At 41.3% G+C, this 25,055-nt stretch overlaps 1 protein-coding gene, 1 long non-coding RNA gene and 1 pseudogene across 2 annotated transcripts in view; all 3 read left to right on the forward strand.

Annotated features, from left to right (window-relative positions):
- The window catches only part of LOC105470340 (CD80 molecule), a 33,652-nt gene extending 17,640 nt beyond the window's left edge, over window positions 1-16,012 (forward strand). Inside the window, exons 4-7 of the mRNA XM_011722201.3 lie at window positions 3,054-3,335; window positions 10,867-10,962; window positions 12,986-13,094; window positions 15,005-16,012. Coding sequence (XP_011720503.1) covers window positions 3,054-3,335; window positions 10,867-10,962; window positions 12,986-13,056 — 449 coding nt within the window. The 3' untranslated portion in view covers window positions 13,057-13,094; window positions 15,005-16,012. The remainder of the gene's footprint in view (window positions 1-3,053; window positions 3,336-10,866; window positions 10,963-12,985; window positions 13,095-15,004) is intronic.
- LOC105470339 (cysteine and glycine-rich protein 2 pseudogene) lies at window positions 8,887-10,869 on the forward strand (annotated as a pseudogene).
- Window positions 16,013-17,195: 1,183 nt separating the features above from the next.
- LOC139362051 (uncharacterized) lies at window positions 17,196-24,847 on the forward strand. Its single transcript, XR_011620332.1, has 2 exons — window positions 17,196-17,427; window positions 22,650-24,847. It is a non-coding gene; the product is annotated as an uncharacterized lncRNA (long non-coding RNA).
- The last annotated feature ends 208 nt before the right edge of the window (window positions 24,848-25,055 follow it).

Consider the following 25,055-nt stretch of genomic DNA (forward strand, 5'->3'; position numbering starts at 1 on the left):
TCATTGAAAAAAAAAAAAAGGTAACTTCACCTCCAACCAAATCCAACTTTCCCCCTTTCCTGGCAATTATAATCATTTGTCATGGCTTCCCTTTATCGTCTTATTCTAGGTGCCACAAGGCATTCCTGGAAGTGTTTGCCTGGCAACCTGATTTAAATGAGGGGGCTTACCTAAGAGAGGATAAATTCAAGACCCACTTAAATATAGCTATCATTGGCTGGGTGTGGTGGCTCACGTCTGTAATCCCAGCACTTTGGGAGGCTGAAGTTAGTGGATCATGAGGTCAGGAGATGGAGACCATCCAGGCTAACACAGTGAAACCCCATCTCTACTAAAAATACAAAAAATTAACTGGGTGTGGTGGTGTGTGCCTGCAGTCCCAGCTACTCTGAAGGCTGAGGCAGAAGAATCGCTTGAACCCGGGAGGCGGAGGTTGCAGTGAGCCAAGACGGTTCCACTGCACTCCAGCCTGAGCAACAGAGCGAGACAGTTTCCTGTGTGTCAGGCTCTGTACTAAGTGATTTCTATGAATGATGTCATTTAATTCTTACAACCCTGGGTATTAGTATCCCTATCTTATAGATGAGCAAACTAAGACTAAAGGTGGGTAAGTTATTGACCCAGGGTCACAAGGCAGAACTGGTTTTAAAACCTGCTCTTGACGATCATATGCTACTTGACATCTCTGTGGGGCTCAGAGTTCTGAAAAGAAAGATAACTCTATGGGGAGATTGAATCCCCACACTCACGCTAAGAAGTTAAACTCTTTACGTGTAAGAATAAGTGAGGAAGTCGCTAGGGGATTTTTCTCCTATGTTCTCTGCATTTATTTTCCTGTACTTTGTACTTCAGTATCTTATGGGGATCAAATATATAAATGAAAGAGTGCCTCAAGTGTCTTGGAGGAATGCTAGGAAGGCCTTCCTGTCCCTTTAAGGCATATCAAAATATTAAGAAAATCAATAAAGTATGGTGGATGAGGTTATAGGCTCAATGTTGTAGTTTGGATATACGTTTTTCTGAGTAAAAGACTACTTTTTTTTTTTTTTTAAATTTCAACCAGGTATTTAAGTGGTCTGGCAACTGCACAATATACAAATTTCTGAAAGGTATCTCCTGTTTGAAAGCTAGCATAGTTTCATCCCAGTAATTAATTCAGACAAATACACAGAACGCAGAGAAGTCATAAATTATACATGGAAGACTCCCAAACCAATTAACAACTAAACTCAATCTATACAGCTTTCTATTTTTCAGGCTTCCGTATACATATTAAATAAATAAACAGCATGTCTACTATCAAAATGATAAAAAAATTCAAATGAATTCAAATAAATTTATTCAAATAAATTTCAATGACATTTTCAAATGAAAATATTACTGATATGGTTCACAGTTTTTCTTCTCACCTAAAATAAAGAGCTTTGCCCATGGTCTCAGGACAGAATAAAGAGAGGAGAAACCCCCTCCAGAAATAGATATGCAAATTTAAAAATATTGGTCCTGGGTGTTTTTTTGGGGGGGCTGCGGGGTGTTGGTGAGACTCAGTAGAAGCAAAAGCTCATGACTATAGTTCAGTGCCCGCCCCCCACTCACACACACACAATGCCCCCTCAAAAGCCAGGTCACAGGCTTGCAAATTAGGCAGCATTTTCCTTTCTCCGAGATCTCCTCTCCTTGACCAGATTTATATTTTCTCTCTCCCCATCTAGACCCTTTCCAAACGAAAGTTCTGTGTTAGGCGAAGCCTCCTCTATTTATGTATTGAGTTTAGGTAGTCAGAGAGAACAGGGAACACAACTTCATGGAGCCCTTACCTGCATCAGACTTAAGAGTCAATGTTCAAAGGATAAGACCAGAAAGGAGGACATGAGAAACCATTCTCAAGAGCAAACGGGTAGGCCCCTCATGTAAAAGACGACCTTTTAAAAAGGAAGGAGATGCTAACCATAAATTTAGGACAGCGATTACCTTAGGTAAGGGAAAGAGAGGGACAGGATAGGTGACATCATAGTAGCAGATTTACCTCAGTTACTGTCAGTGTTTTGGGTCTCAAGTTGAATGGTGGGTTTTCAGGTGTTCACTATAGTTTAGTAAATAAATAGATAACATAGAAGAAAGCCACTGTGTACCTCAGGCATCAGGAAGAAACAAAGAGAAGACAAGAAAAGGAAAGGAAGAAAGGCAAGGAAGGAAGAAAGGCAAGGTCAAGAAAAGACAGGCTCTGGTGTCAGACAGATTTGAATTCTGCCACTACTGGTTGGTTATAATTTCTCTAAACCTGTTTGATTACTTATAAAATGGAAATTATATTAGGTTAAATCATATGAAATTACTGATCTTTGACCTTTTTAGATTACAACTTACCTCTCTAGGGATTCTGTGAAGACAAAATGAGATAAAGTCCAGACCTAACAAACAAGAGCTCAGTAAATGTTGTCTATTATTCTTCTCTTCATCTCTTACAATTGCAAGTACTCTGGCAACATTTATTCACACGAACCTCCTTTCTCTAGTAAGTGCCCTCCTATCTCCATCAAAAGTGGTAAAGAATTGATATAACCAATTCAAATCAAAGTTAGTCTTTGGATTATACGTAACTATTAATGATTAATGGGAAGTTGCAAGTTATCTCTCATTTTATCATTCTTGTTTTGTTTTGTTGTTTTTGAGATGAAGTCTTGCTCTTTTGCGCAGGCTGGAGTGAAGTGGTACGATCTCGGCTCACTGCAACTTTCACCCTCCAGGTTCAAGCAATTCTCCTGCCTCAGCCCCCTGAGTAGCTGGGATTATAGGTGTCTGCCACCATGGCTGGTTAATTTTTGTATTTTTAGTAGAGATGGGGTTTTGCCATATTGGCCAGGCTGGTCTCAAACTCCTGACCTCAGGTGATCCACCTGCCTTGGCCTCCCAAAGTGCTGGGATTACAGGCGTGAGCCACTGCACCTGGCCTTAATCAACTCTTATTAAAGCTAGAAAATTATTTAAAAATAAACCTCTACACACATAGGTTTGTAACTATATGTAATTATATATTCTTGTTCTTTCTTTAGCTGACTTCCCTACACCTAGTATAACTGACTTTGAAATTCCACCTTCTAACATTAGAAGGATAATTTGCTCAACCTCTGGAGGTTTTCCAGAGCCTCACCTCTCCTGGTTGGAAAATGGAGAAGAATTAAATGCCATCAACACAACAGTTTCCCAAGATCCTGAAACTGAGCTCTATACTGTTAGCAGCAAACTGGATTTCAATATGACAACCAATCACAGTTTCATGTGTCTCATCAAGTATGGACATTTAAGAGTGAATCAGACCTTCAACTGGAATACACGTAAGTGACATTGTTCTGGGGAGTTTTCTACTATATCGAATCTAAAAAGACAATATAGTCGTGTGTCATTTAATGATGTGGATACATTTTGAGAAAGGCATCATTAGGCAATTCTGCCACTGTCTGAACATCAGAGTGGACTTACATAAAACTAGATGGTGTAGCCTACTGCACACCTAGGCTACATGGTACAGCTTAGTGCTTGAGGCTACACACCTGTACAGCATGTTACTATACTGAATACATAGGCAGTTGTAATACAATAAGTATTTGTGTATCTAAGCATATGTAAACACAGGAAAGGTACAGTAAAAATACAGTATTATAATTTTATGGGACTACCATCATATATGCGGTAGGTCATTGAAAACATTGTTATGTGGCACATTACTATAACTCAGCCAGATACATTTTAGAATTGTCATATTTACTTTGATAGTATTTTATAGTATTTTTAGATATACAAATGACCATGTCCTATTATGACTTATTAAAGTCACTGTGAGGGCTAAGCACAGTGGCTCACGCCTGTAATCCCAGCAGTTTGGGAGGCTGAAGTGGGAGGATCACTTGAGCCCAGGAGTTCAAGACCAGCCTGGGAAGCATGATGAGACCCTGACTCTATGAAACATTTAAAAAATTAGTCGGGCTTGGTGGCACATACGTGTAGTCCCAGGTACTCGAGAGGGTAAGGTGGGTGGCTTACTTGAGCCCAGGTGTTCAAAGTTGCAGTGATCTATGATCATGCCACTGAACTCCAGCCTGGGCAACAGAGCGAGACCCTGTCTCTAAAAGAAATAAATAAAATAATTTTAAAAATAAATTTAAAAAATAAAGTCACTGTGCAAGGTGTGATAATGTTACTAATTTTCTTTTTCTTTTATTTTTTTGAGACCACCTCACCCTGTTGCCCAGGCGGTAGTGCAGTGGCACAACCTCCGCCTTCCGGGTTCAAGCAATTCTCCTGCCTCAGCCTCCCCAATAGCTGGGATTACAGGCGCCAGCCACCACCCTCGGCTGATTTTTTCTATCTTTGGTAGAGATGGGTTTCACCATGTTGGCCAGGCTGGTCTTGAACTCCTGACCTCGTGACCCACCCACCTCAGCCTCCCAAAGTGCTGGGATTATAGGCATGAGCCACTGTGCCTGGCCTTATTTTCTTGTAATAAATATTCTAAAATTTATATATACTAATAACTACTATCCATCATCTTAAAAAGTTATTGTAACAATATTGGTATTGAAAGTATTAAAATGTGCCCTTTGGAATTGCCCTTAGGGATTTGGTACTTTCTTTTAGGGCATGCCACCCACATGGTTCCATGGTACCAAACAACTTTTTTTTTTTTTTTTTGTGGGTGAATGTGCTTTTTAAGAACTATTGGTTCCTTCTGAACCAAGTCTGGGAAAGGTGAGTGACAAACTCCTTGAAGACAACGCCTGAAAAGAGGTCATTTTGGAGCAAATATTTTACCCTACTGGTAGTAAACTCAGAGAATTCTCTTTCCCCAAGAGGTGAAATCACTTGAAAATATAAAATGAAATCGTTGGGTTTACATGAATATATGCATCTTAGGCCTATAATGGCTTAAGATGGCTTACAAGGTGAACTCAGATGCTCAAAATATTAATACTTGTTTAAATTGTATGGCTGATCATACAGAAGACCACAGTCTCTCTCCCTACCCCTAGCCCCACTCCCAAGGATAGGTTTTGTGACTATAGTAAGAAACAATACACTGAGTTTGATATACAGTTGCACATAAGTATATAGCACAATATATATTATATAGTATGTCTTTACTTATAGTTGTGAAGTGGATAATTTATTTTAGATGGTCTAGTAATTCATGCTAGTATATGATTTACTCTAGATCTTTCAGTGTTACAGCAGATTCTTTTTTTGGGGGGATGGAGTCTCGCTCTGTTGCCCAGGCTGGAGTGCAGTGGCGTGATCTCGGCTCACTGTGACCTCTGCCTCCCAGATTCAAGCAATTCTCCTGCCTCAGCCTCCTGTGTAGCTGGGACTATAGGTGCCGGCCACCACGCATGGCTAATTTTTGTATTTTTAGTAGAGACGGGGCTTCACTATGTTGGTCAGGCTGGTCTCAAACTCCTGACCTTAGGTGATCCGCCCACCTCAGCCTCCCAAAGTGCTGGGATTATAGGTGTGAGCCACCGTGCCCAGCTACAGCAGATTCTTTATTTTCCTCAATGAGATAAAATTTCGTGGGAAAATTAGGTCAACTATAAACCAAACATTGACATGACTATTGATACTCCAAACTTATCAGTCTCAGTCATCTTTTATGTGTTGTAAAAATTTTATTAAAATGAGGCTTCAATCATAAAGATAGTTTATTAAGTCTCTATTTTTACCTTCTTGTTATAGAATTATTTAACGAATTTTATATTATTCTGATTGAAGGTAGAAAACAGTAGAGTCCTGATTATTAAATCAGTAATACTAGCTTGAACTGCATTTTGATTTGGACATTATTTATATTGGAATATGGATATATGTGACATTCTAGGACAGGGGTTGGCAAATTTTTTCTGAATAGAGCCAGATAGTAAATATTTTAAGCTTTGCAGTCACAATCTCTGTTGCAACAAGTCAATTCTGCTGGTTGTAGCATGAAAGCAGCCACAGACAAGACATAAATGTTCCAACAAAATTTCGTTCTTTCTTTCTTTGCTTTTTTTTTTTTTTTTGGAGACAGAATTTCGCTCTCATTGCCCAGGCTGGAGTGCAATGGTGTGGTGTTGGCTCACTGCAACCTTTGCCTCCTAGGTTCAAATGATTCTTCTGCCTCAGCCTCCCAAGTAGCTGGGATTACAGGTGCCTGCCACCACAATTGGCTAATTTATGTATTTTCTTAGTGGAGATGGGGTTTCACCATGTTGGCCAGGCTGGTCTCGAACTCCTGACCTGGCTGGTCTCGAACTCCTGACCTCAGGTGATCCATCTGCCTCAGCCTCTCAAAGTGATTACAGGTGTGAGCCACCACGCCCAGCCACAAAATTTCATTTTTAAGAACAGGTGGCAGGACAGGTTTGGCCCATGTGCTATAGTTTGCTAACTTAAAGATTTTGTGGTTGGAGAGCTTTGGTGTATAAATGTCTGAAATCTCATTAATTGGACTGTGTGGGGATTCTTTAGAATAAGATTCAAAAGCAAATAATGCATTTATGGGAGGTCAAGGGCTGACTGCACTAACAAATATACATTAGATGTACAGTTCATAGAAATGTTACAGGTCAATGTGAGTAAAGTTTTGACGTGAAAATGTATTAGTCTGTTTCCATGCTGCTGATAAAGACATACCCAACACTGGGCAACTTACAAAATAAAGAGGTTTAATTAGACTCACAGTTCCACGTGGCTGGGGAGGCCTCACAATCATGGCAGCAGGCAAGTAGGAGCAAGTCATGTCTTACATGGATGGCAGCAGCTAAAAAGAGAGCTTGTTATAAGGAAACTCCTGTTTTTAAAACTATCAGATCTCGTAAGACTCATTAATTATCACAAGGACAGAGCAGGAAAGACACGCCCCCATAATTCAGTCACTTCCCACTGGGTTCCTCCCATGACGTGGAAACTGTGGGAGTTATAATTCAAGATGAGATTTGGGTGGGGAAACAGCCAAACCGTATCAGTAAATAACTGGTCTGGAAAAAAAAAAAAGCCCAAATATATTAATTAAGCAGATTGGGCATATGATTCTTTTTAGTGTAGTCCCACCAAATTTGTTTTCCCTTGATAAACTGGAATGAGATAAATCTAGGAGAGTCATACTCATGGTATCTAATAAGCTACATGTGCAGATGCCCTCACACAGCTGTGCACCTTGGATTCTGGGTCTGCCCCTGTGGGGTGTTACCAGGTTTCTAACAGGTGTCATGACAGACCTGGCTTGCTGCTACCGAGGCCTCCCTCTTTCCCTCACACACATACTCTCTCTAGGTTGAATGAGGCTTGTGGATGGGTGTGGAGTGGAAGCCAGGAATGAGCTGAAGCCTGTGAAACTTCTAGACGCCCAAGATAACAGCAATGGCTTGTTATTTTTTGTGTCATTCTAATCTGTAGAGGTCAACTCTGATAATCACTTGATGTCTCTATGCAATCTGGTGTTTTAGAGAAAAAAGAAAAACCAACTCTCCTATCTTTAAGTGGTAGATACACTATGATTAAACAGGTGTTTTAGAATGATTACTGTGACAGCAATGTGCAGGAATTATTAGAGCCTAGGAAACCTGAGGCAAAGAGACCGGTTTGCAGGCTACTAAGTGGGAGATGAGAAAAATCTCAGCTAAGGCAGTTGCTGCAAGAGATTTGGGAAAAAGCAGTAAGTTCCAGAGATATTCTGAATATAGAACAGAAAATACATGGGAGCCTACTGGGAAGTGAGCACAAAGAAAATACCACACTCTTATTTGGGTAACTAAATGGTATTGTTATTCACGGAAATGGGAGAATACAGGCGTAGATATGATCTGGAAAGCATGCAGTAAATTCAGTTTTAATCAAGTGGAGATTCTGGCATCCATCCAATATATAAATTTAAAAATCAGATGACATTTTTGTTTTTTTCTTTGTCTTTTTCTGAGATGGAGTCTTACTCTGTCACCCAGACTGGAGTGCAGTGGCGTGATCTCAAATCATTGCAACCTCTGCCTCCTTGGTTCAAGCAATTCTCTTTTTGTTTTTTTTCTGAGACGGAGTTTTGCTCTGTGGCCCAGGCTGGAGTGCAGTGGCAGGATCTCAGCTCACTGTAAACTCCACTTCCCAGGTTCACACCATTCTCCTGCCTCAGCCTCCTGAGTAGCTGGGACTACAGGTGCCTGCCATCACGCCCGGCTAATTTTTTGTATTTTTAGTAGAGACGGGGTTTCACCGTGTTAGCCAGGATGGTCTCGATCTCCTGACCTCGTGATCCGCCCGCCTCGGCCTCCCAAAGTGCTGGGATTACAGGCGTGAGCCACCACGCCCGGCCTCAAGCAATCCTCTTGCTTCAGCCTCCCGAGTACCTGGGATTGTAGGCATGCACCTCCATGCCCCGATAAGTTTTTGTATTTTTAGTAGAGACACGGTTTCACTATGTTGGCCAGGCTGGTCTCGAACTCCTGACCTCAGGTGATCTGCCCACCTTGGCCTACCAAAGTGCCGGAATTACAGGTGTGAGCCACTGCACCCGGCCTCAAATGGCATTTCAAATCTTGGGTGTGGAGGATATAACCCAGGAAGACTGGGGCCAGGAAGGGCAAAATGGGACCACAAACAGAACCATGGGAACAACAATAATTAGAGGACAAGAAGAGGAAGAAAAGTCTTCGAACCAAAGCCTTCAGAGAAAACCGAGTGCAACAAACAGAAACAGAAGGATGTGGTGTCACAGAAGTCCAAGAAGGAGAAGATTCCAACTGGCCAAATGCTGATGAGAAGTCCAATAAGAGAAATAATAAAACTAGGCCAGGCGCAGTGGCTCACGCCTGTAATCCCAGCACTTTGGGAGGCCGAGACGGAAGGATCACCTGAGGTCAGGAGTTTGAAACCAGCCTGGCCAACATGGGGAAACCCTGACTCTACTGAAAATACAAAAATTAGCTGGGTATGGCGGCATGCCCCTGTAATCCCAGCTACTTGGGAGGCTGAGGCAGAAGAATTGCTTGAACTTGGGAGGCAGAGACTGCAGTGAGCTGAGGTCGCATTACTGCACGCCTGGCCTGGGGAACAGAGTGAAACTCCATCTCAAATAAATAAATAAATAAATACATAAATTAAAAAAAAAAAAACTTACCACTAGGTTTGGTAATCAGAAAAGTAAAAACAGGGATCTTGGACTCCCTGGTCCCTGGACCCTGTCTCCAGCCCAGCCTTGCTAGCTCCGCATCTGGTGCATGCTCCTGCCTCTGACTCAATGGTTTGCAGGAAAAATTTAGAGAGCACAACAGTGGCAATTCACAATGAAGAGATCTACTGCAAATCCTGCTATGGAAAGGAATATGGGCCAAAAGGCTATGGTTATGGCCAGGGCGCTGGCACGCTTAACATGGCGAGAGGCTGGGCATCAAGCCAGAGTGTTCAGCCTCACAGGCCTACAACAAATCCAAACACTTCTAAATTTGCTCAGAAATCTGGAGGTGCTGAGAACTGTTCCAGATGTGGGGACTCGGTATATGCTGCCGAGAAGATAATTGGAGCTGGAAAGCCCTGGCACAAAAACTGTTTCTGATGTGCAAAGTGTGGGAAGAGTCTTGAATCAACAACTCCACTGAAAAAGAAGGTGAAATCTATTGTAAAGGATGCTATGCAAAGAACTCTGGGCCCAAGGGATTTGGCTATGGCCAAGGAGCAGGGGCTCTTGTTCATGCCCAGTAAGGTGTAAACCCAGAACTAAGCATCACACACTGATAATCTCTTCGTTATCTAGGCACAGATAATCTTTAACACCAAACTACTGTGAAATTCTACCAGCATTGAGTACTGTATATTACCCTGTACTTGGATAGGCTGGCTAACTCAGAGGGAGAGAGCACTGTATCGTACCATTTTGCTTTATTCACCAGCATTTTTGGGGAACATTTCTTTTATGTTTTAAATAAAACTTCAGCATGGGAAAAAAAAAAAGGAAAAACAATAAGTTACTAAATATTCATTTATTTGTAAGCCATTTCAGAGAAACCAGATGAGCTGCTATAATTTGTGTCCCTGCCCTTTTTCCAGATGTTGCTAACTATTCTTCAAAGCAGCTGAAGAATAAACAGTGTAGCTGCTGCTCCTGATCTGGAGGCATGGACCAGTAGCACCATATCCACCAACACCTTTCTCCTCCCCACCCTCATCCTTCCTGTGTACTTCTTGTGCTCTGTGGGACTGAAACTACAGCTGATAACCTTCAGAGCTCTCTTCTAGGATGGTCCCACCTAATACCAAGCCATATCCACACTTAGTTCTTTGCTGGACTTGTTCTGTATTTCCAGTAGCTCTAGGCTAGAGGGTGAAAAACCTGTACCCGAAAGTGAATGCAAAGTGGCTCCTGTGAATGCACAGTAGCTCCTTAGGGCAGCTACTGTGAGGTAAGGATGTGTGTGATGTGTATGTGTTGAGAGACAATATGGTAGGAGAAAGGGAGAAGGCATGACAGAGCTAGAGAAGGAAAAATAAAGTATACATAGAACACAACATCAACCAGTTAGTAGTAATACATAGTTATAATCAGCTATAAAAGTGAGATATTACAAGATGGCTTGTAAAAGATTTCCTTAAAATCTTCCTTATATCAACTTAACTCAGTAAATGCAGACATTCAAAGTGCCTTTTTCACTTTTAGTATCTGACATCTGAATATTAGTTGCCCACAAGTATGTGCCTGATTGAAGAATTATGCAAGAAAAATGCTAGCAGCTGCATACTGGAGAGGTGACCAGACAAAGAATACTCCACAGTTGCATCAATAGAAAAGGCACAGAATGAATATCAGGCAGTAGGAAACACATTACAGCTGACATTATTCTTTTCCCTTCACAGCCAAGCAAGAGCATTTTCCTGATAACCTGCTCCCATCCTGGGCCATTACCCTAATCTCAGTAAATGGAATTTTTGTGATATGCTGCCTGACCTACTGTAAGTACTATCATACTATCATCCTGATCTCAATTCTGGAAGATCAAACTTTATTAGCATGGTTCAGCAGCTCTCTGAGATTTTAGCCTATTCTCTCTCATATTTACAGAAAGTCTATGGAAACATTAGCATCTCCTTTACTTGTCTCAGTAAGTTCTGTTCATTCACTGGACATTTTCCGACACCTCCTACACGTGTGGCACTCTACTAGGCATTGGAATTACAGAGCTAAGAAGTCGCTGCCCTCAATTCACATTCTAGTTTAGTCCATCTATTTTTTCCTTAACTTCATATATTTTTGGAGACTGGGGTTTGCTAACTAATTTGAAAATGTTTCTGATGCTAAATGATATTCTAATTTTTTTAAGGGCTAGTCAATTTGGCAGGTGAGTTGTTAAACACTCCTTAGTGAATTCCAACTTCCATGGCCACCATCCTTCTGATACTCTAATTTTGATTTGGAGTTAGAGAAAAGGCAAATTGACAAATTTTGGGGCCAAGAATCATTTTCTTGGAGGAGGGTAAGATGCACTGATACAGTCGAGAAACTACATGGCTACAGGTGATCCTACCAATTCTCAGTTCTTGGGCCGGGCAAGGTGGCTCACGCTTGTAATCCCAGAACTTTGGGAGGCCAAGGTAGGTGGATCACTTAAGGTCAGGAGTTTGAGACCAGCCTGGCCAACATGGTGAAACCTCCGTCTCTACTAAAAATTCAAAAATTAGCCAGGCATGGTGGTGTGCACTTGTAGCCCCAGCTACTTAGGAGGCTGAAGCAGAAGAATCACTTGAACCCAAGAACCCAGGAGGCGGAGACTGCAGTGAGCCAAGATCACGCCATTGCACTCCAGCCTGGGCGACAGAGTGAGATTCCATCTCAAAAAACAAACACACACATTTTCAGTTCTTTTTTTTTTTTTTTTTTTTTTTGAGATGGAGTCTCACTCTGTCACCCAGGCTGGAGTGTAGTGGCCCAATCTCTGCTCACTGCAGCCTCCACCTCCCAGGTTCAAGCAATTCTCCTTCCTCAGCCTCCTGAGTAGCTGGGATTATAGGTATGTGCTGCCACACCGGCTAGTTTTTTTTTTTTTTTTTTTTTTGTATTTTTAGTAGAGATGGGGTTTCACCGTGTTGGCCAGGATGGTCTTGACCTCCTGACCTCGTTATCCGCCCGCCTTGGCTTTCCAAAGTGCTAGGACTTCTTGTCTTTGTAATTTCAGTGCCTAGTAGAGTGCCACACACATAGGTGTCTGGAAAAATGTCAGTTTTCTCAGTTCTTTAGAATACATTTTTGGAGGAAAGATCAGGAGTGGCTGATGAAAGAAGAGATTTCTAAGATATTTTACCCTATGAATTTACACTTTGGGTGTTAGACATATGCTGCCCTCAATCTCTATGATTAAATGAAGAGGAACTGCTAGTTCTATGGTCTGAAATAAGGCCATAATCACTATGAAGGGGTACCAATTCTTGAGTAGAAATCATGTACGCTGATCAAATAAAATTGGAAGATCAACATCTGCTGATTTTCCCAGGATTTAGCACCAAAAAAACCCCAAAGCTCAGTGAATTCCTTAGAGAGTATGTGCTGTTAACAACTTATCCCAAGGGTAGGATAAAGAGGTCTGGTGGGCTCAAGGATGTTTCTAATACCAACTATCCAGTGTTACCCCTTTAATTCAGGGGTTCTCATCCTCAACATTATTGGCATTTTGGGCAAGATAATTCTTTGTTTTGGAGTGCTGTTCTGTGCACTGTAGGATGTTTAGCAGCTTCCTTAGCCTCTAATCACTACATGCTAGTAGCACTCCTTGCCCGTTGTGACAACCAAAAATATCCCCAAGCATTGCCAAATGTCCCCTTGACAAAGAGATGAAGAGGCAGGTTGTAAATCACCCCTGATGTAAGAACCACTGCTCCAGTTCTAAGTCAGTCTGAAGCCTTGCTAAAGTAAATATTAATATATGGGCACAATTCAAGGGAAACTCACTAATCATTTTTATTGTTTGTTCTTGTCTCCAAGGTTTTGCCCCAAGATGCAGAGAGAGAAGAAGGAATGAGACATTGAGAAGGGAAAGTGTACGCCCTATATAACCATATCGGCAGAAGCAAGGGGCTGAAAAGATCTGAAGGTAGCCTCCGTCATCTCTTTGGGGATACATGGATCATGGGGATCATGAGGCAGTGTTCCCTTACTCTTAGTAGTAAATTTAAGCTGTTTTACCTACTACCTCACCTTCCCAAAAATCTTTTGGATTAAGCTGGACAGTTATAAGATGGCTGGCATCCCTCTCCTTTCTCCCCATATGTAATTTGCTTAATGCAACCTCTTCTTTTGCCATGTTTCCATTCTGCCATATTGAAATATTCCCCTGTCAGCCAATTCAATGTCTGTCATTACCTATTAAACACTAATTTGAGTTTGTCTTGAATATTCCTGTGGTAACTTCTTATTCTGATCATTCATTTTTCCCTGTATCTCTCAGTATTGATGGACATGGGTTGGGGCCACTTTGTATTAATATGGTAACGTTTTCATTGGTTTCTCTGCCTCTTACTAACAGACTCATCCTACTGACCAATCATGGAGCCAAATTTCATAAAGAATTACTCTGTCATGTCATTTTCCCACTCAAAAACTCAGAAGAGACCCCCGTGCCTACAGGAAAAGCTTCAAAGCTTTTTAACTTTCTACATTCCACCTGATCTCTTGTCTAAACACCCTTGAGTTCTGTCAGTTGTTCCTCACATGGCATGGTTTCCAGAGCCTCACATGAATGGGGAAAACGGAACCCAAGACTTTAGATTTGGTCTTAATGACTCTACCTACAATGAGATAATTATTATCTGGGGTCTGGAATGTCCATTCTGTTAATAGATCCTAACACAGCACTAGCTTTAGTGAGTCACAAATCCCCAGGTATTTTCATGCAAGAGAAACTTACATGGGACATTAGAATCCAAGAGACTGATACCAGGTCTAAGGTAGTTACAAGCCTCCCTAAACAGTTCAGCTTTGACTTGTGAAGATTGGAGTAATACCAGTATAAGAAACTAGTCTACAAAATTATCTTTAAAAATAAAAGAAAGCAAGAATTGTCCTGGGCAGGAGGGGGAAATAGAAATAAAAATGAAAAATAATACCTGAGACTTATACAACAGGTTGTTTTGCAAAAACACGATTTCATCTTAGTCTTATAAAAATCTCTATGAGCAAGATCTATTTCCATTTTATGGGAGAGAAACCAGAGGCTCCCAGAGGTTAACTAATTTGCTTGTAAGGTCATACAGAGGAGGAATAAAACCAAGATTCAAACTGGACATCAAGTTCAGGTTCCTTTCCCTACAACCTGCCAGCCTATACATATTTTCCTCCAAGGCAGTCTCTCAACTTCCTATCCTGTTTTTTCACTGCCACTGAATGCTTGCTCACTCCTCAGAATGTCCTTTCCAGGATGTTGCTGTGGCTCAGTTCTGTCATTATTTTCTTGACTTTCTATCTAAAAAGTCTTCTGCTCAGTCTGCTGATACTTCAAAATGAAGCCATGTATCCAATCTTCTACACAAGGCCTTCTGTGGCCATCTTATCCAGCTCAAGCAGTTCCACCTGTAGAGCACATCTCATACCACTAGCATAGGTTGATTTTCATGTACCACATCTTCCTTCCATCCTTTACCGGACTGTATGTAGGCTTACTGAGAAAAGCAACCATGCCTGATAGCCCCATACATAGAATCTGAGTACCTTCATCAAGCATGTGGTCGTTTAGTAATAGCTGGTAATAACTAAACATTTGCCTGATCAGTATTTCATGTGATAAAAATCACCAGAGTAGTTTTAAGTTCTCTCATAATTTAGCTCTCCCTTCATATTCTTCAGCTATCAAGGTTACTATGTACAAGTTGGGAATACCCTTGATCTTGAGATTAAAATCTAAATTAAGAGATTAACATTAAAATTTATATGTATGTGGATATATAAACTTAAGATGTTCTCCTCCTTTGCCAATATAGGGTTTGATGTAATCATTTGTTTTCTCAGGTCCCAGCTCCGTTTGCAATTGACCTCTTCTGGGAACTTCTTCAGATGGACAAGATTACCCCACCTTGCCCTTTATATATCTGTTCTTAGATGCTTCTTCACTTCAGTTGCTTTGCAGGAAGTGTCTAGAGGAATATGGTGGGCACAGAAGTAGCTGTGGTGACCTTGATCAACAGGTTTTGAAATGCAGAATTCTTGAGTTCTAGAAGGGACTTTAGAGAATACCAGTGTTATTAATGACAAAGGCACTGAGGCCCAGGGAGGTGACCAGAATTATAAAGGCCAGAGCCAGAACCCAGATGTCCTAACTCTGGTGCTCTTTCATCGGTTTGACTGTGGCCTGTTAACGGGTGTATACATATACATGTCAGGCAAAGTGCTGCTGGAAGTAGAATTTGTCCAATATCAGGTCAACTTCAGAGACTGTCTGATTTCCTAATGTCAGAGTAGATTTTATATTGCTGTTTACAAAAGCCCAATGCAATGCATAGGAAGTATGGCATGAACATCTTTAGAAGGCTAATGGAAATATTATTGGTGTTTACCCAGTATTCCATTTTTTTCATTGTGTTCTCTATTGTTGCTCTCTCACTCTCCCATGAGACACAGGAGAAAGTAGAACTATCCAAAACTAATTTCCTCTGACATGTAAGATGAATGATTTATGTACCTCAAAGCAGTAGTCAAGGAGGAAAGGGATAGTCCAAAGACTTAACTGGTTCATATTGGACTGATAATCTCTTTAAATGGCTTTATACTAGTTTCACCTCATTTGTAAACCATTTATGAGAAAGTTCTCATTTAAAATGAGATCATTGTTTACGGTGTACGCACTAAACAGTAAGCTATCTTCAAATGTCTAAGGTAGTAACTTTTCACATAGGGCCTCCTTAGATCCCTAAGATGGCTTTTCCTCCTTTTTATTTCTGGGTCTTTCCGACATCAGCAGAGAACTGGAAAGACATAGCCAACTGCTGTCATGTTACTCATGACTCCTTTCTCTAAAACTGCCTTTGCCGGGCGCGGTGGCTCAAGCCTGTAATCCCAGCACTTTGGGAGGCCGAGACGGGCGGATCATGAGGTCAGGAGATCGAGACCATCCTGGCTAATACGGTGAAACCCCGTCTCTACTAAAAAATACAAAAAACTAGCCAGGTGAAGTGGCGGGTGCCTGTAGTCCCAGCTACTCGGGAGGCTGAGGCAGGAGAATGGCGTGAACCCTAGAGGAGGAGCTTGCAGTGAGCTGAGATCCGGCCACTGCACTCCAGTCTGGGTGACAGAGCAAGACTCCGTCTCAAGAATAAATAAATAAATAAATAAATAAAATAAAATAAATAAAATAAAACTGCCTTCCACAATTCACAAGACCAGAAGTGGATGCTGTGGGGAAAAGAAAGAGAGATCAGACTTACTGTGTCTATATAGAAAGAAGTAGACATAAGAGACTCTATTTTCTGTATTTGAGATGCTGTTAATCTGTGACCCCACCCCCAACCTTGCCCTTGCAAGAGACATGTGCAGTGGTGACTCAAGGTTTAATGGATTTTGGGCTGTGCAGGGTGTGCTTTGTTAAACAAGTGCCTGAAGGCAGTATGCTTGTGAAAAGTCATCACCATTCTCTTAATCTCAAGTACCCAGGGACACGTACACTGCCAAAGGTCACAGGGACCTCTGCCTAGGAAAGCTAGATATTGTCCAAGGTTTCTCCCCATGTGATAGTCTGAAATATGGCCTCATGGGAAGGGAAAGACCTGACCGTCCCCAGCCTGACACCCGTGAAGGGTCTGTGCTGAGGAGGACTAGTATAAGAGAAAAAGAAGGCCTCCTGGCAGTTGAGATAGAGAAAAGCATCTGTCTCCTGCCTGTCCCTGGGCAATGGAACATCTCGGTGTAAAACCCGATTGTATGTTCTGTTTACTGAGAAAGGAGAAAACTGCCTCAGGGCTGAAGGTGGGACGTGCTAGTGGCAATGCTGCTCTTTATGCACTAAAAAGGTTTATGGAGATGTCTGCATATGCATATCAAGGCACAGCACTTTTCCTTAAACTTATTCATGTCACAGAGATCTTTATTCACATGTCTTACTGCTGACCTTCTCCCTACTATGATCCTATTATCCTGCCACTTCCCCTTTTCTAAGATGGTAAAGATAATGATCAATAAATACTGAGGGAACTCAGAGACCGTGCCGGTCCCCTGGGCCCACTTTTTTCTTTCTCTATACTTTGTCTCTGTGTCTCATTTCTTTTCTCAAGTCTCTCGTTCCACCTAACGAGAAATGCCCACAGGTGTGGAGGGGCAGGCCACCCCTTCATCTGGTGCCCGACGTGGGTGCTTTTCTCTAAGGTGAAGGTACGCTCGAGCTTGGTCACTGAGGACAAGTCGACGAGAGACTCCCGAGTATGTCTACAGTCAGCCTTGCGGTAAGCTTGTGCACTCGGAAGAACCTAGGGTTACAATGGGGCAAACTAAAAGTAAATATGCCTCTTATCGCAGCTTTATTAAAATTCTCTTAAAAAGAGGGGGAGTTAAAGTCTGTACCAAAAATCTAATTATACTATTTCAAACAATAGAACAATTTTGTCCATCATTTCCAGAACAGGGAACTTTAGAACTAAAAGATGGGAAAAAATTGGCAAAGAATTACAACAAGCAAGTAGGGAAGGTAAAATCATCCCACTTACAGTATGGAATGATTGGGTCATTATTAAAATAGCTTTAGAACCGTTTCAAACAGAAGAAGATAGTGTTTCAGTTTCTGATGTCCCTGAAAGTTGTGCAGTAGATTGTGAAAAAGAGGCAGGGATAGAATCCTGGACAGGAACGGAAAGTTCACATTGTAAATGTGAATCAGAGCCGGTAATGGCTCCGTCAATGCAAAATGTTGGCGATAATCAATTACAGGAGGTGATAGATCCTGAAACGTTAAAATTAGAAGAAAAAGGTCCAGAATTAGCAGAGCCATCAGAGTCTAAACCACGATGGCCAACTCCTCTTACAGCAGCTCAGATGCCTGTAACTTTACAACCTCAAATGCAGGTTAAACAAGTACAAACTCCAAAAGAAGATCAAATAGAAAAAGATAGAGTCTCTGTCATGGCAATGCCAATCCAAATACAGTGTCCACAATATCAGCTGGTAGAAAATAAGACCCAGCCGCCAGTAGCCTATCAATAGTGGCCACCAGCCAAACTTCAGTATCGGCTGCCCGCAGAAAATCCATATGGACAGCCAGGAATGTTTCCAGCGCCACAGGGCAGGGCGCTAAATCCTCAGCTGCCCACCATGGAACGTAATCCTACAGCACTGCCTAGTGGACGGAGTGGTGCATTACATAAAATTATTGATGAGGCAAGAAAATAAGGAGCTATTGAAGCGTGGCAATTCCCAGTAATATTAGAATCAAGACCACCTGGAGAAGGGGCCGAAGAGGGAGAGCCTCCCATAGCTGAAGCCAGATATGAGTCCTTTTCTATAAAAATGCTAAAAGAAAGAGGGAGTAAAACAGTATGGACCTGACTCTCCTCACATGAGAACATTATTAGATTCCATTGCTCATGGACATAGACTCATTCCTTATATTGGGAGATTCTGGCAAAATCATCTCTCTCACTCTCTTAATTTTTACAATTTAAGACTTGGTGGATTGATGGGGCACAAGAATAGGTCCTAAGAAATATGACTGCCAATCCTCCAATTAACATAGACGTAGATCAACTATTAGGAACAGGTCAAAATTGGAGCACTGCTAAGTCAACAAGTAATAATGCCAAATGAGGCCATTGAGCAAATTAGGGCTATCTGCCTTAGGGCCTGGGAGAAAATCCAAGACCCAGGAACCGCCTGCCCCTCCTTCAATACAACAAGACAAGGCTCTAAAGAGCCCTACCCTGATTTTGTAGCAAGGCTTCAAGATGCTGCTCAAAAGTCAGTAACTGATGAGAATGCCCGAAAGGTCATAGTGGAGTTGATGGCGTATGAAAACGCCAATCCTGACTGTCAATCAACCATTAAGCCATTAAAAGGAAGGGTCCCAGCAGGATCAGATGTAATCTCAGAGTACGTTAAAGCCTGTGATGGAATTGGAGAGGCTATGCATAAAGCTATGCTTATGGCTCAAGCAATCACAGGAGTTACTTTAGGAGGACAAGTTAGAACATTTGGGGGAAAATGTTATAATTGTGGTCAAATTGGTCATCTAAAAAAGAATTGCCTAGTCTCAAATAAACAAAATATAACTACTCAAGCTACTACAACAGATAAAGAGCCACCTGGCCTATGTACAAGACGTAAAAAGGGAAAACATTGGGGTAATCAATGTCGTTCTAAATTTGATAAAAATGGGCAACCAGTCGGGAAACAGAGGAGGGCCAGCCTCAGGCCCTGCAACAAACTGGGGCATTCCCAATTCAGCCCTTTGTTCCCCAGGGTTTTCAGGAACAACCCCCACTGCCACAAGTGCCTCAGGGAATAAGCCAGTTATCACAATAGGCAATTATCCCCCCCACACAAGTGGCAGTGCAGCAGTAGATTTATGTACTATACAAGCAGTCTCTCTGCTTCCAGGGGAGCCTCCACGAAAAATCTCCACAGGGGTATACGGCCCATTGCCTGAGGGGACTGTAGGACTAATCTTAGGAAGATCAAGTTTAAATCTAAAGGGAGTTCAAATTCGTACTGGTGTGGTTGATTCAGACTATAAAGGCGAAATTCAATTGGTTATTAGTTCCTTAATTCCTTGGAGTGCCAGTCCAGGAGACAGGATTGCTCAATTATTACTCCTACCTTATATTAAAGTTGGAAACAGTGAGATAAAAAGAACAGGAGGGTTTGGAAGCACTGATCCGGTAGGAAAGGCTGCATGTTGGGCAAGTCAGGTCTCTGAGAGCAGACCTGTGTGTAAGGCCATTATTCAAGGAAAACAGTTTGAAGCATTGGTAGACACTGGAGCAGATGTCTCTGTCATTGCTTTAAATCAGTGGCCAGAAAATTGGCCTAAACAAAAGGCTGTTACAAGACTTGTCGGCGTAGGCACAGCTTCAGAAGTGTCTCAAAGTACAATGATTTTACATTGTTTAGGGCCAGATAATCAAGAAAGTACTGTTGAGCCAATGATTATTTCAATTCCTGTTAGTCTATGGGGTTAAGATTTGTTACAACAGTGGAGTGCAGAAATCATTATGCCCGCTCCATTATACAGCCCCATGAGTCAAAAAATCATGACTAAGATGGGATATATACCAGGAAAGGGAATGGGAAAAAATGAAAATGGCATTAAAGTCCCAATTGAGACTGAGAAAACTCAAGAAAGAAAAGGAATAGGGTATCCTTTTTAGGGGCGGCCACTGTAGAGCCTCCTAAACCCATTCCATTAACTTGGAAAACAGAAAAACCGGTATGGGTAAATCAGTGGCTGCTACTAAAACAAAAACTGGAGGCTTTACATTTATTAGCAAAGGAACAATTAGAAAAGGGACACACTGAGCCTTCATTCTTGCCCTGGAATTCTCCTGCATTTGTAATTCAGAAAAAATCAGGCAAATGGCATAACGGACTTAAGAGCCATAAATGCTGTAATTCAACCCATGGGGCCTCTCCAACCCAAGTTGCCCTCCGCGGCCATGATTCCAAAAGACTGGCCTTTAATTATAATTGATCTAAAGGATTGCTTTTTTACCATTCCTCTGGCAGAGCAGGATTGTGAAAACTTTGCCTTTACTATACCAGCCGTAAATAATAAGGAACTAGCCACCAGGTTTCAGTGGAAAGTGTTACCTCAGGGAATGCTTCAGAGTCCAACTATCTGTCAGACTTTTGTAGGTCAAGTCCTTCAAACAGTTAGAGACAAATTTTCAGATTGTTATATCATTCACTATATTGATGATATTTTATGTGCTACAGAAACAGACAAATGAATTGACTGTTACACTTTTCTGCAAGCAGAGGTTGCCAACGCAGGACTAACAATAGCATCTGATAAGATTCAAACCTCTACTCCTTTTCATTATTTAGGGATGCAGATAGAAAATAAAAAAATTAAGTCACAAAAAATAGAAGTAAGAAAAGACACATTAAAAACATTAAATGACTTTCAGAAATTGTTAGGCGATATTAATTGGATTCGGCCAACTCTAGGCATTCCTATTTATGCCATGTCAAATTTGTTCTCTATCCTAAGAGGAGACCCAGACTTAAATAGTAAAAGAATATTAACCCCAGAGGCAACAAAAAAAAATTAAATTAATGGAAGAAAAACTTCAGTCAGCGCAAATAAGTAAAATAGCCCCATTCCAACTTTTGATTTTTGCTACTGCACATTCTCCAACAGGCATCATTGTTCAAAATACTGATCTTGTGGAGTGGTCATTCCTTCCTCACAGTACAATTAAGACTTTTACATTGTACTTGGATCAAATAGCTACATTAATTGGTCAGGCAAGATTATAAATAATAAAATTCTGTGGTAATGACCTAGACAAAATAGTTGTTCCTTTAACCAAGGAACAAATTAGACAAGCCTTTATCAATTCTGGTGCATGGCAGATTGGTCTTGCTGATTTTGTGGGAATTATTGCTAATCATTACCCAAAACCAAAAATCTTCAGTTTTTAAAATTGACTACTTGGATTTTACCTAAAATTACCAGACATGAACCTTTAGAAAATGCTCTGACAGTATTTACTGATGGTTCCAGCAATGGAAAAGTGGCTTACACAGGGCCAAAAGAGCAAGTAATCAAAACTCAATATCAATCGGCTAAAAGGGCAGAGTTGGTTGCAGTCATTACAGTGTTACAAGATTTTAATCAACCTGTTAATATTGTATCAGATTCTGCAAATGTAGTACAGGCTACAAGGGATGTTGAGACAGCACTAATTAAATATAGCATGGATGCTCAGTTAAACCAGCTGTTCAATTTATTACAACAAACTGTAAGAAAAAGGAATTTCCCGTTTTATATTACTCATATTCGAGCATACACTAATTTACCAGGACCTTTAACTAAAACAAATGAACAAACTGACTTACTGGTATCCTCTGCATTCATAAAAGCACAAGAACTTCATGCTTTGACTCATGTAAATGCAGCAGGGTTAAAAAACAAATTTGATGTCACATGGAAACAGGCAAAAGATACTGTACAACATTGCACCCAGTGTCAAGTACTACACCTGCCCACTAAAGAGGCAGGAGTTAATCCCAGAGGTCTGTGTCCTAACGCATTATGGCAAATGGATGTCACACATGTACCTTCATTTGGAAAATAATCATATGTTCATGTAACAGTTGATACTTATTCACATTTCATATGGGCAACCTGCCAGACAGGAGAAAGTACTTCCCATATTAAAAAACATTTATTATCTTGTTTTGCTGTAATGGGAGTTCCAGAAAAAATTAAAACTGACAATGGACCAGGATATTGTAGTAAAGCTTCCCAAAAATTCTTAAATCACTGAAAAATTACACATATAACAGGAATTCCTTATAATTCCCAAAGACAGGCCATAGTTGAAAGAACTAATAGAACACTCAAAACTCAGTTAGTTAAACAAAAAGAAGGGGGAGACAATAAGGAGTATACCACTCTTCAGATGCAACTTAATCTAGCACTCTATACTTTAATTTTTTTAAACATTTATAGAAATCAGACTACTACTTCTGCAGAGCAACATCTTACTGGTAAAAAGAACAGTCCACATGAAGGAAAACTGATTTGGTGGAAAGATAACAAAAATAAGACATGGGAAATAAGGAAGGTGATAACCTGGGGAAGAGGTTTTGCTTGTGTTTCACCAGAAGAAAATCAGCTTCCTGTTTGGATACCCACTAGACATTTGAAGTTCTACAATGAACCCATCAGAGATGCAAAGAAAAGCGCCTCCACGGAGTCGGAAACACCGCAATCGAGCACCATTGATTTGCAAGATGAACAAAGTGGTGATATCAGAAGAACAGATGTGTGGGAAGTCAGGGACCCTGAACGGAGGGACCCGCTGAAGCCACAGCAGAAAAACATAAAATGTGAAGATTTCATGGACATTTATTAGTTCCCCAAATTAATACTTTTATAATTTCCTATGTCTGTCTTTACTTTAATCTCTCAATCCCATCATCTTCTTTGTAAGCTGAGGAGGATATATGTCACTTCAGGACCCTGTGATGATTGCGTTAACTGCACAAATTGTTTGTAGAGCATGTGTGTTTGAACAATATGAAATCTGGACATCTTGAAAAAAGAACAGGATACCAGCAATGTTCAGGGAACAAGGGAGGTAACCTTGAACTGGCCGCCAGTGAGCTGGATGGAACAGAGCCATATTTCTTCTCTTTTTAAAAGCAAATAGGAGAAATATCGCTGAATTCTTTTTCTCAGCAAGGAACATCCCTGAGAAACAGAATGCACTTTGAGGGTAGACCTATAAACGACCCCCTTGGAAGTGTGCCGCCTTTTACGGTAGAAGCCAAAGGGATGAAATAAGCCCCGGTCTACTGTAGTGCTCCCAGGCTTATTAGGATGAGGAAATTCCCACCTAATAAATTTTGGTCACACAGGCTGTCTGCTGTCAAACCCTGTTTCCTGATAAGATGCTATCAATGACAAAGTGTGCCCAAAATTTCATTAGCATTTTCAGTTTTAATTTTAATTTTAACGCCATCGTGTGGTCCTGTGATCTCATCCTGCCTCCACTTGCTTTGTGATATTTTATTACCTTGTGAAGTATGTGATCTCTGTGTTGGTAGCAGAAACTGAGGCAATTGCAGGAGTTGCTGATGGCCTCACAAATCTTAACCCTGTCACTTCGGTTAAGACCATGTAAAGTACTACTATTGTAAATTTCACATTAATCCTTGTGTGCCTGTCTGCTGTTAGTCTGCAGGTATACCCAACAGTTCCAAAGAGACAGCGACCATCGAGAACGAGCCATGATAACAATGGTGGTTTTGCTGAAAAGAAAAGGGGGACATGTGGGGAAAAGAAAGAGAGATCAGACTGTTACTGTGTCTATATAGAAAGAAGCAGACATAAAAGACTCCATTTTGTTCTGTATTTGAGATGCTGTTAATCTGTGACCCCACCCCCAACCTTGTCCTTGCAAGAGACATGTGCAGTGGTGACTCAAGGTTTAATGGATTTTGGGCTGTGCAGGGTGTGCTTTGTTAAACAAGTGCCTGAAGGCAGTATGCTTGTGAAAAGTCATCACCATTCTCTTAATCTCAAGTACCCAGGGACATGTACACTGCCAAAGGTCACGGGGACCTCTGCCTAGGAAAGCTAGATATTGTCCAAGGTTTCTCCCCATGTGATAGTCTGAAATATGGCCTCATGGGAAGGGAAAGACCTGACCGTCCCCAGCCTGACACCCGTGAAGGGTGAAGGGTCTGTGCTGAGGAGGATTAGTATAAGAGGAAAGAAGGCCTCCTGGCAGTTGAGATAGAGAAAAGCATCTGTCTCCTGCCCATCCCTGGGCAATGGAACATCTTGGTGTAAAACCTGATTGTATGTTCTGTTTACTGAGAAAGGAGAAAACCGCCTCAGGGCTGAAGGTGGGACGTGCTAGTGGCAATGCTGCTCTTTATGCACTAAAAAGGTTTATGGAGATGTCTGCATATGCATATCAAGGCACAGCACTTTTCCTTAAACTTATTCATGTCACAGAGATCTTTATTCACATGTCTTACTGCTGACCTTCTCCCTACTATGATCCTATTATCCTGCTACTTCCCTTTTTCTAAGATGGTAAAGATAATGATCAATAAATACTGAGGGAACTCAGAGACCATGTGGGTCCTCTGTATGCTGAGTGCCGGTCCCCTGGGCCCACTTTCTCTTTCTCTATACTTTGTCTCTGTGTCTCATTTCTTTTCTCAAGTCTCTCGTTCCACCTAACGAGAAATGCTCACAGGTGTGGAGGGGCAGGCCACCCCTTCAGGATGCAACTTAAGCTGGGATAATCACATTATCATCTGAAAATTTGGAGTTGGACAGCAAAAGACGACAACATTTCTCAAATGCACATCTCATGGCTAAGCCACATGGCTGGGATTC

The sequence above is a fragment of the Macaca nemestrina genome, chromosome 2 (assembly GCF_043159975.1).
Source record: "Macaca nemestrina isolate mMacNem1 chromosome 2, mMacNem.hap1, whole genome shotgun sequence".
Taxonomy (NCBI): domain Eukaryota; kingdom Metazoa; phylum Chordata; class Mammalia; order Primates; family Cercopithecidae; genus Macaca; species Macaca nemestrina.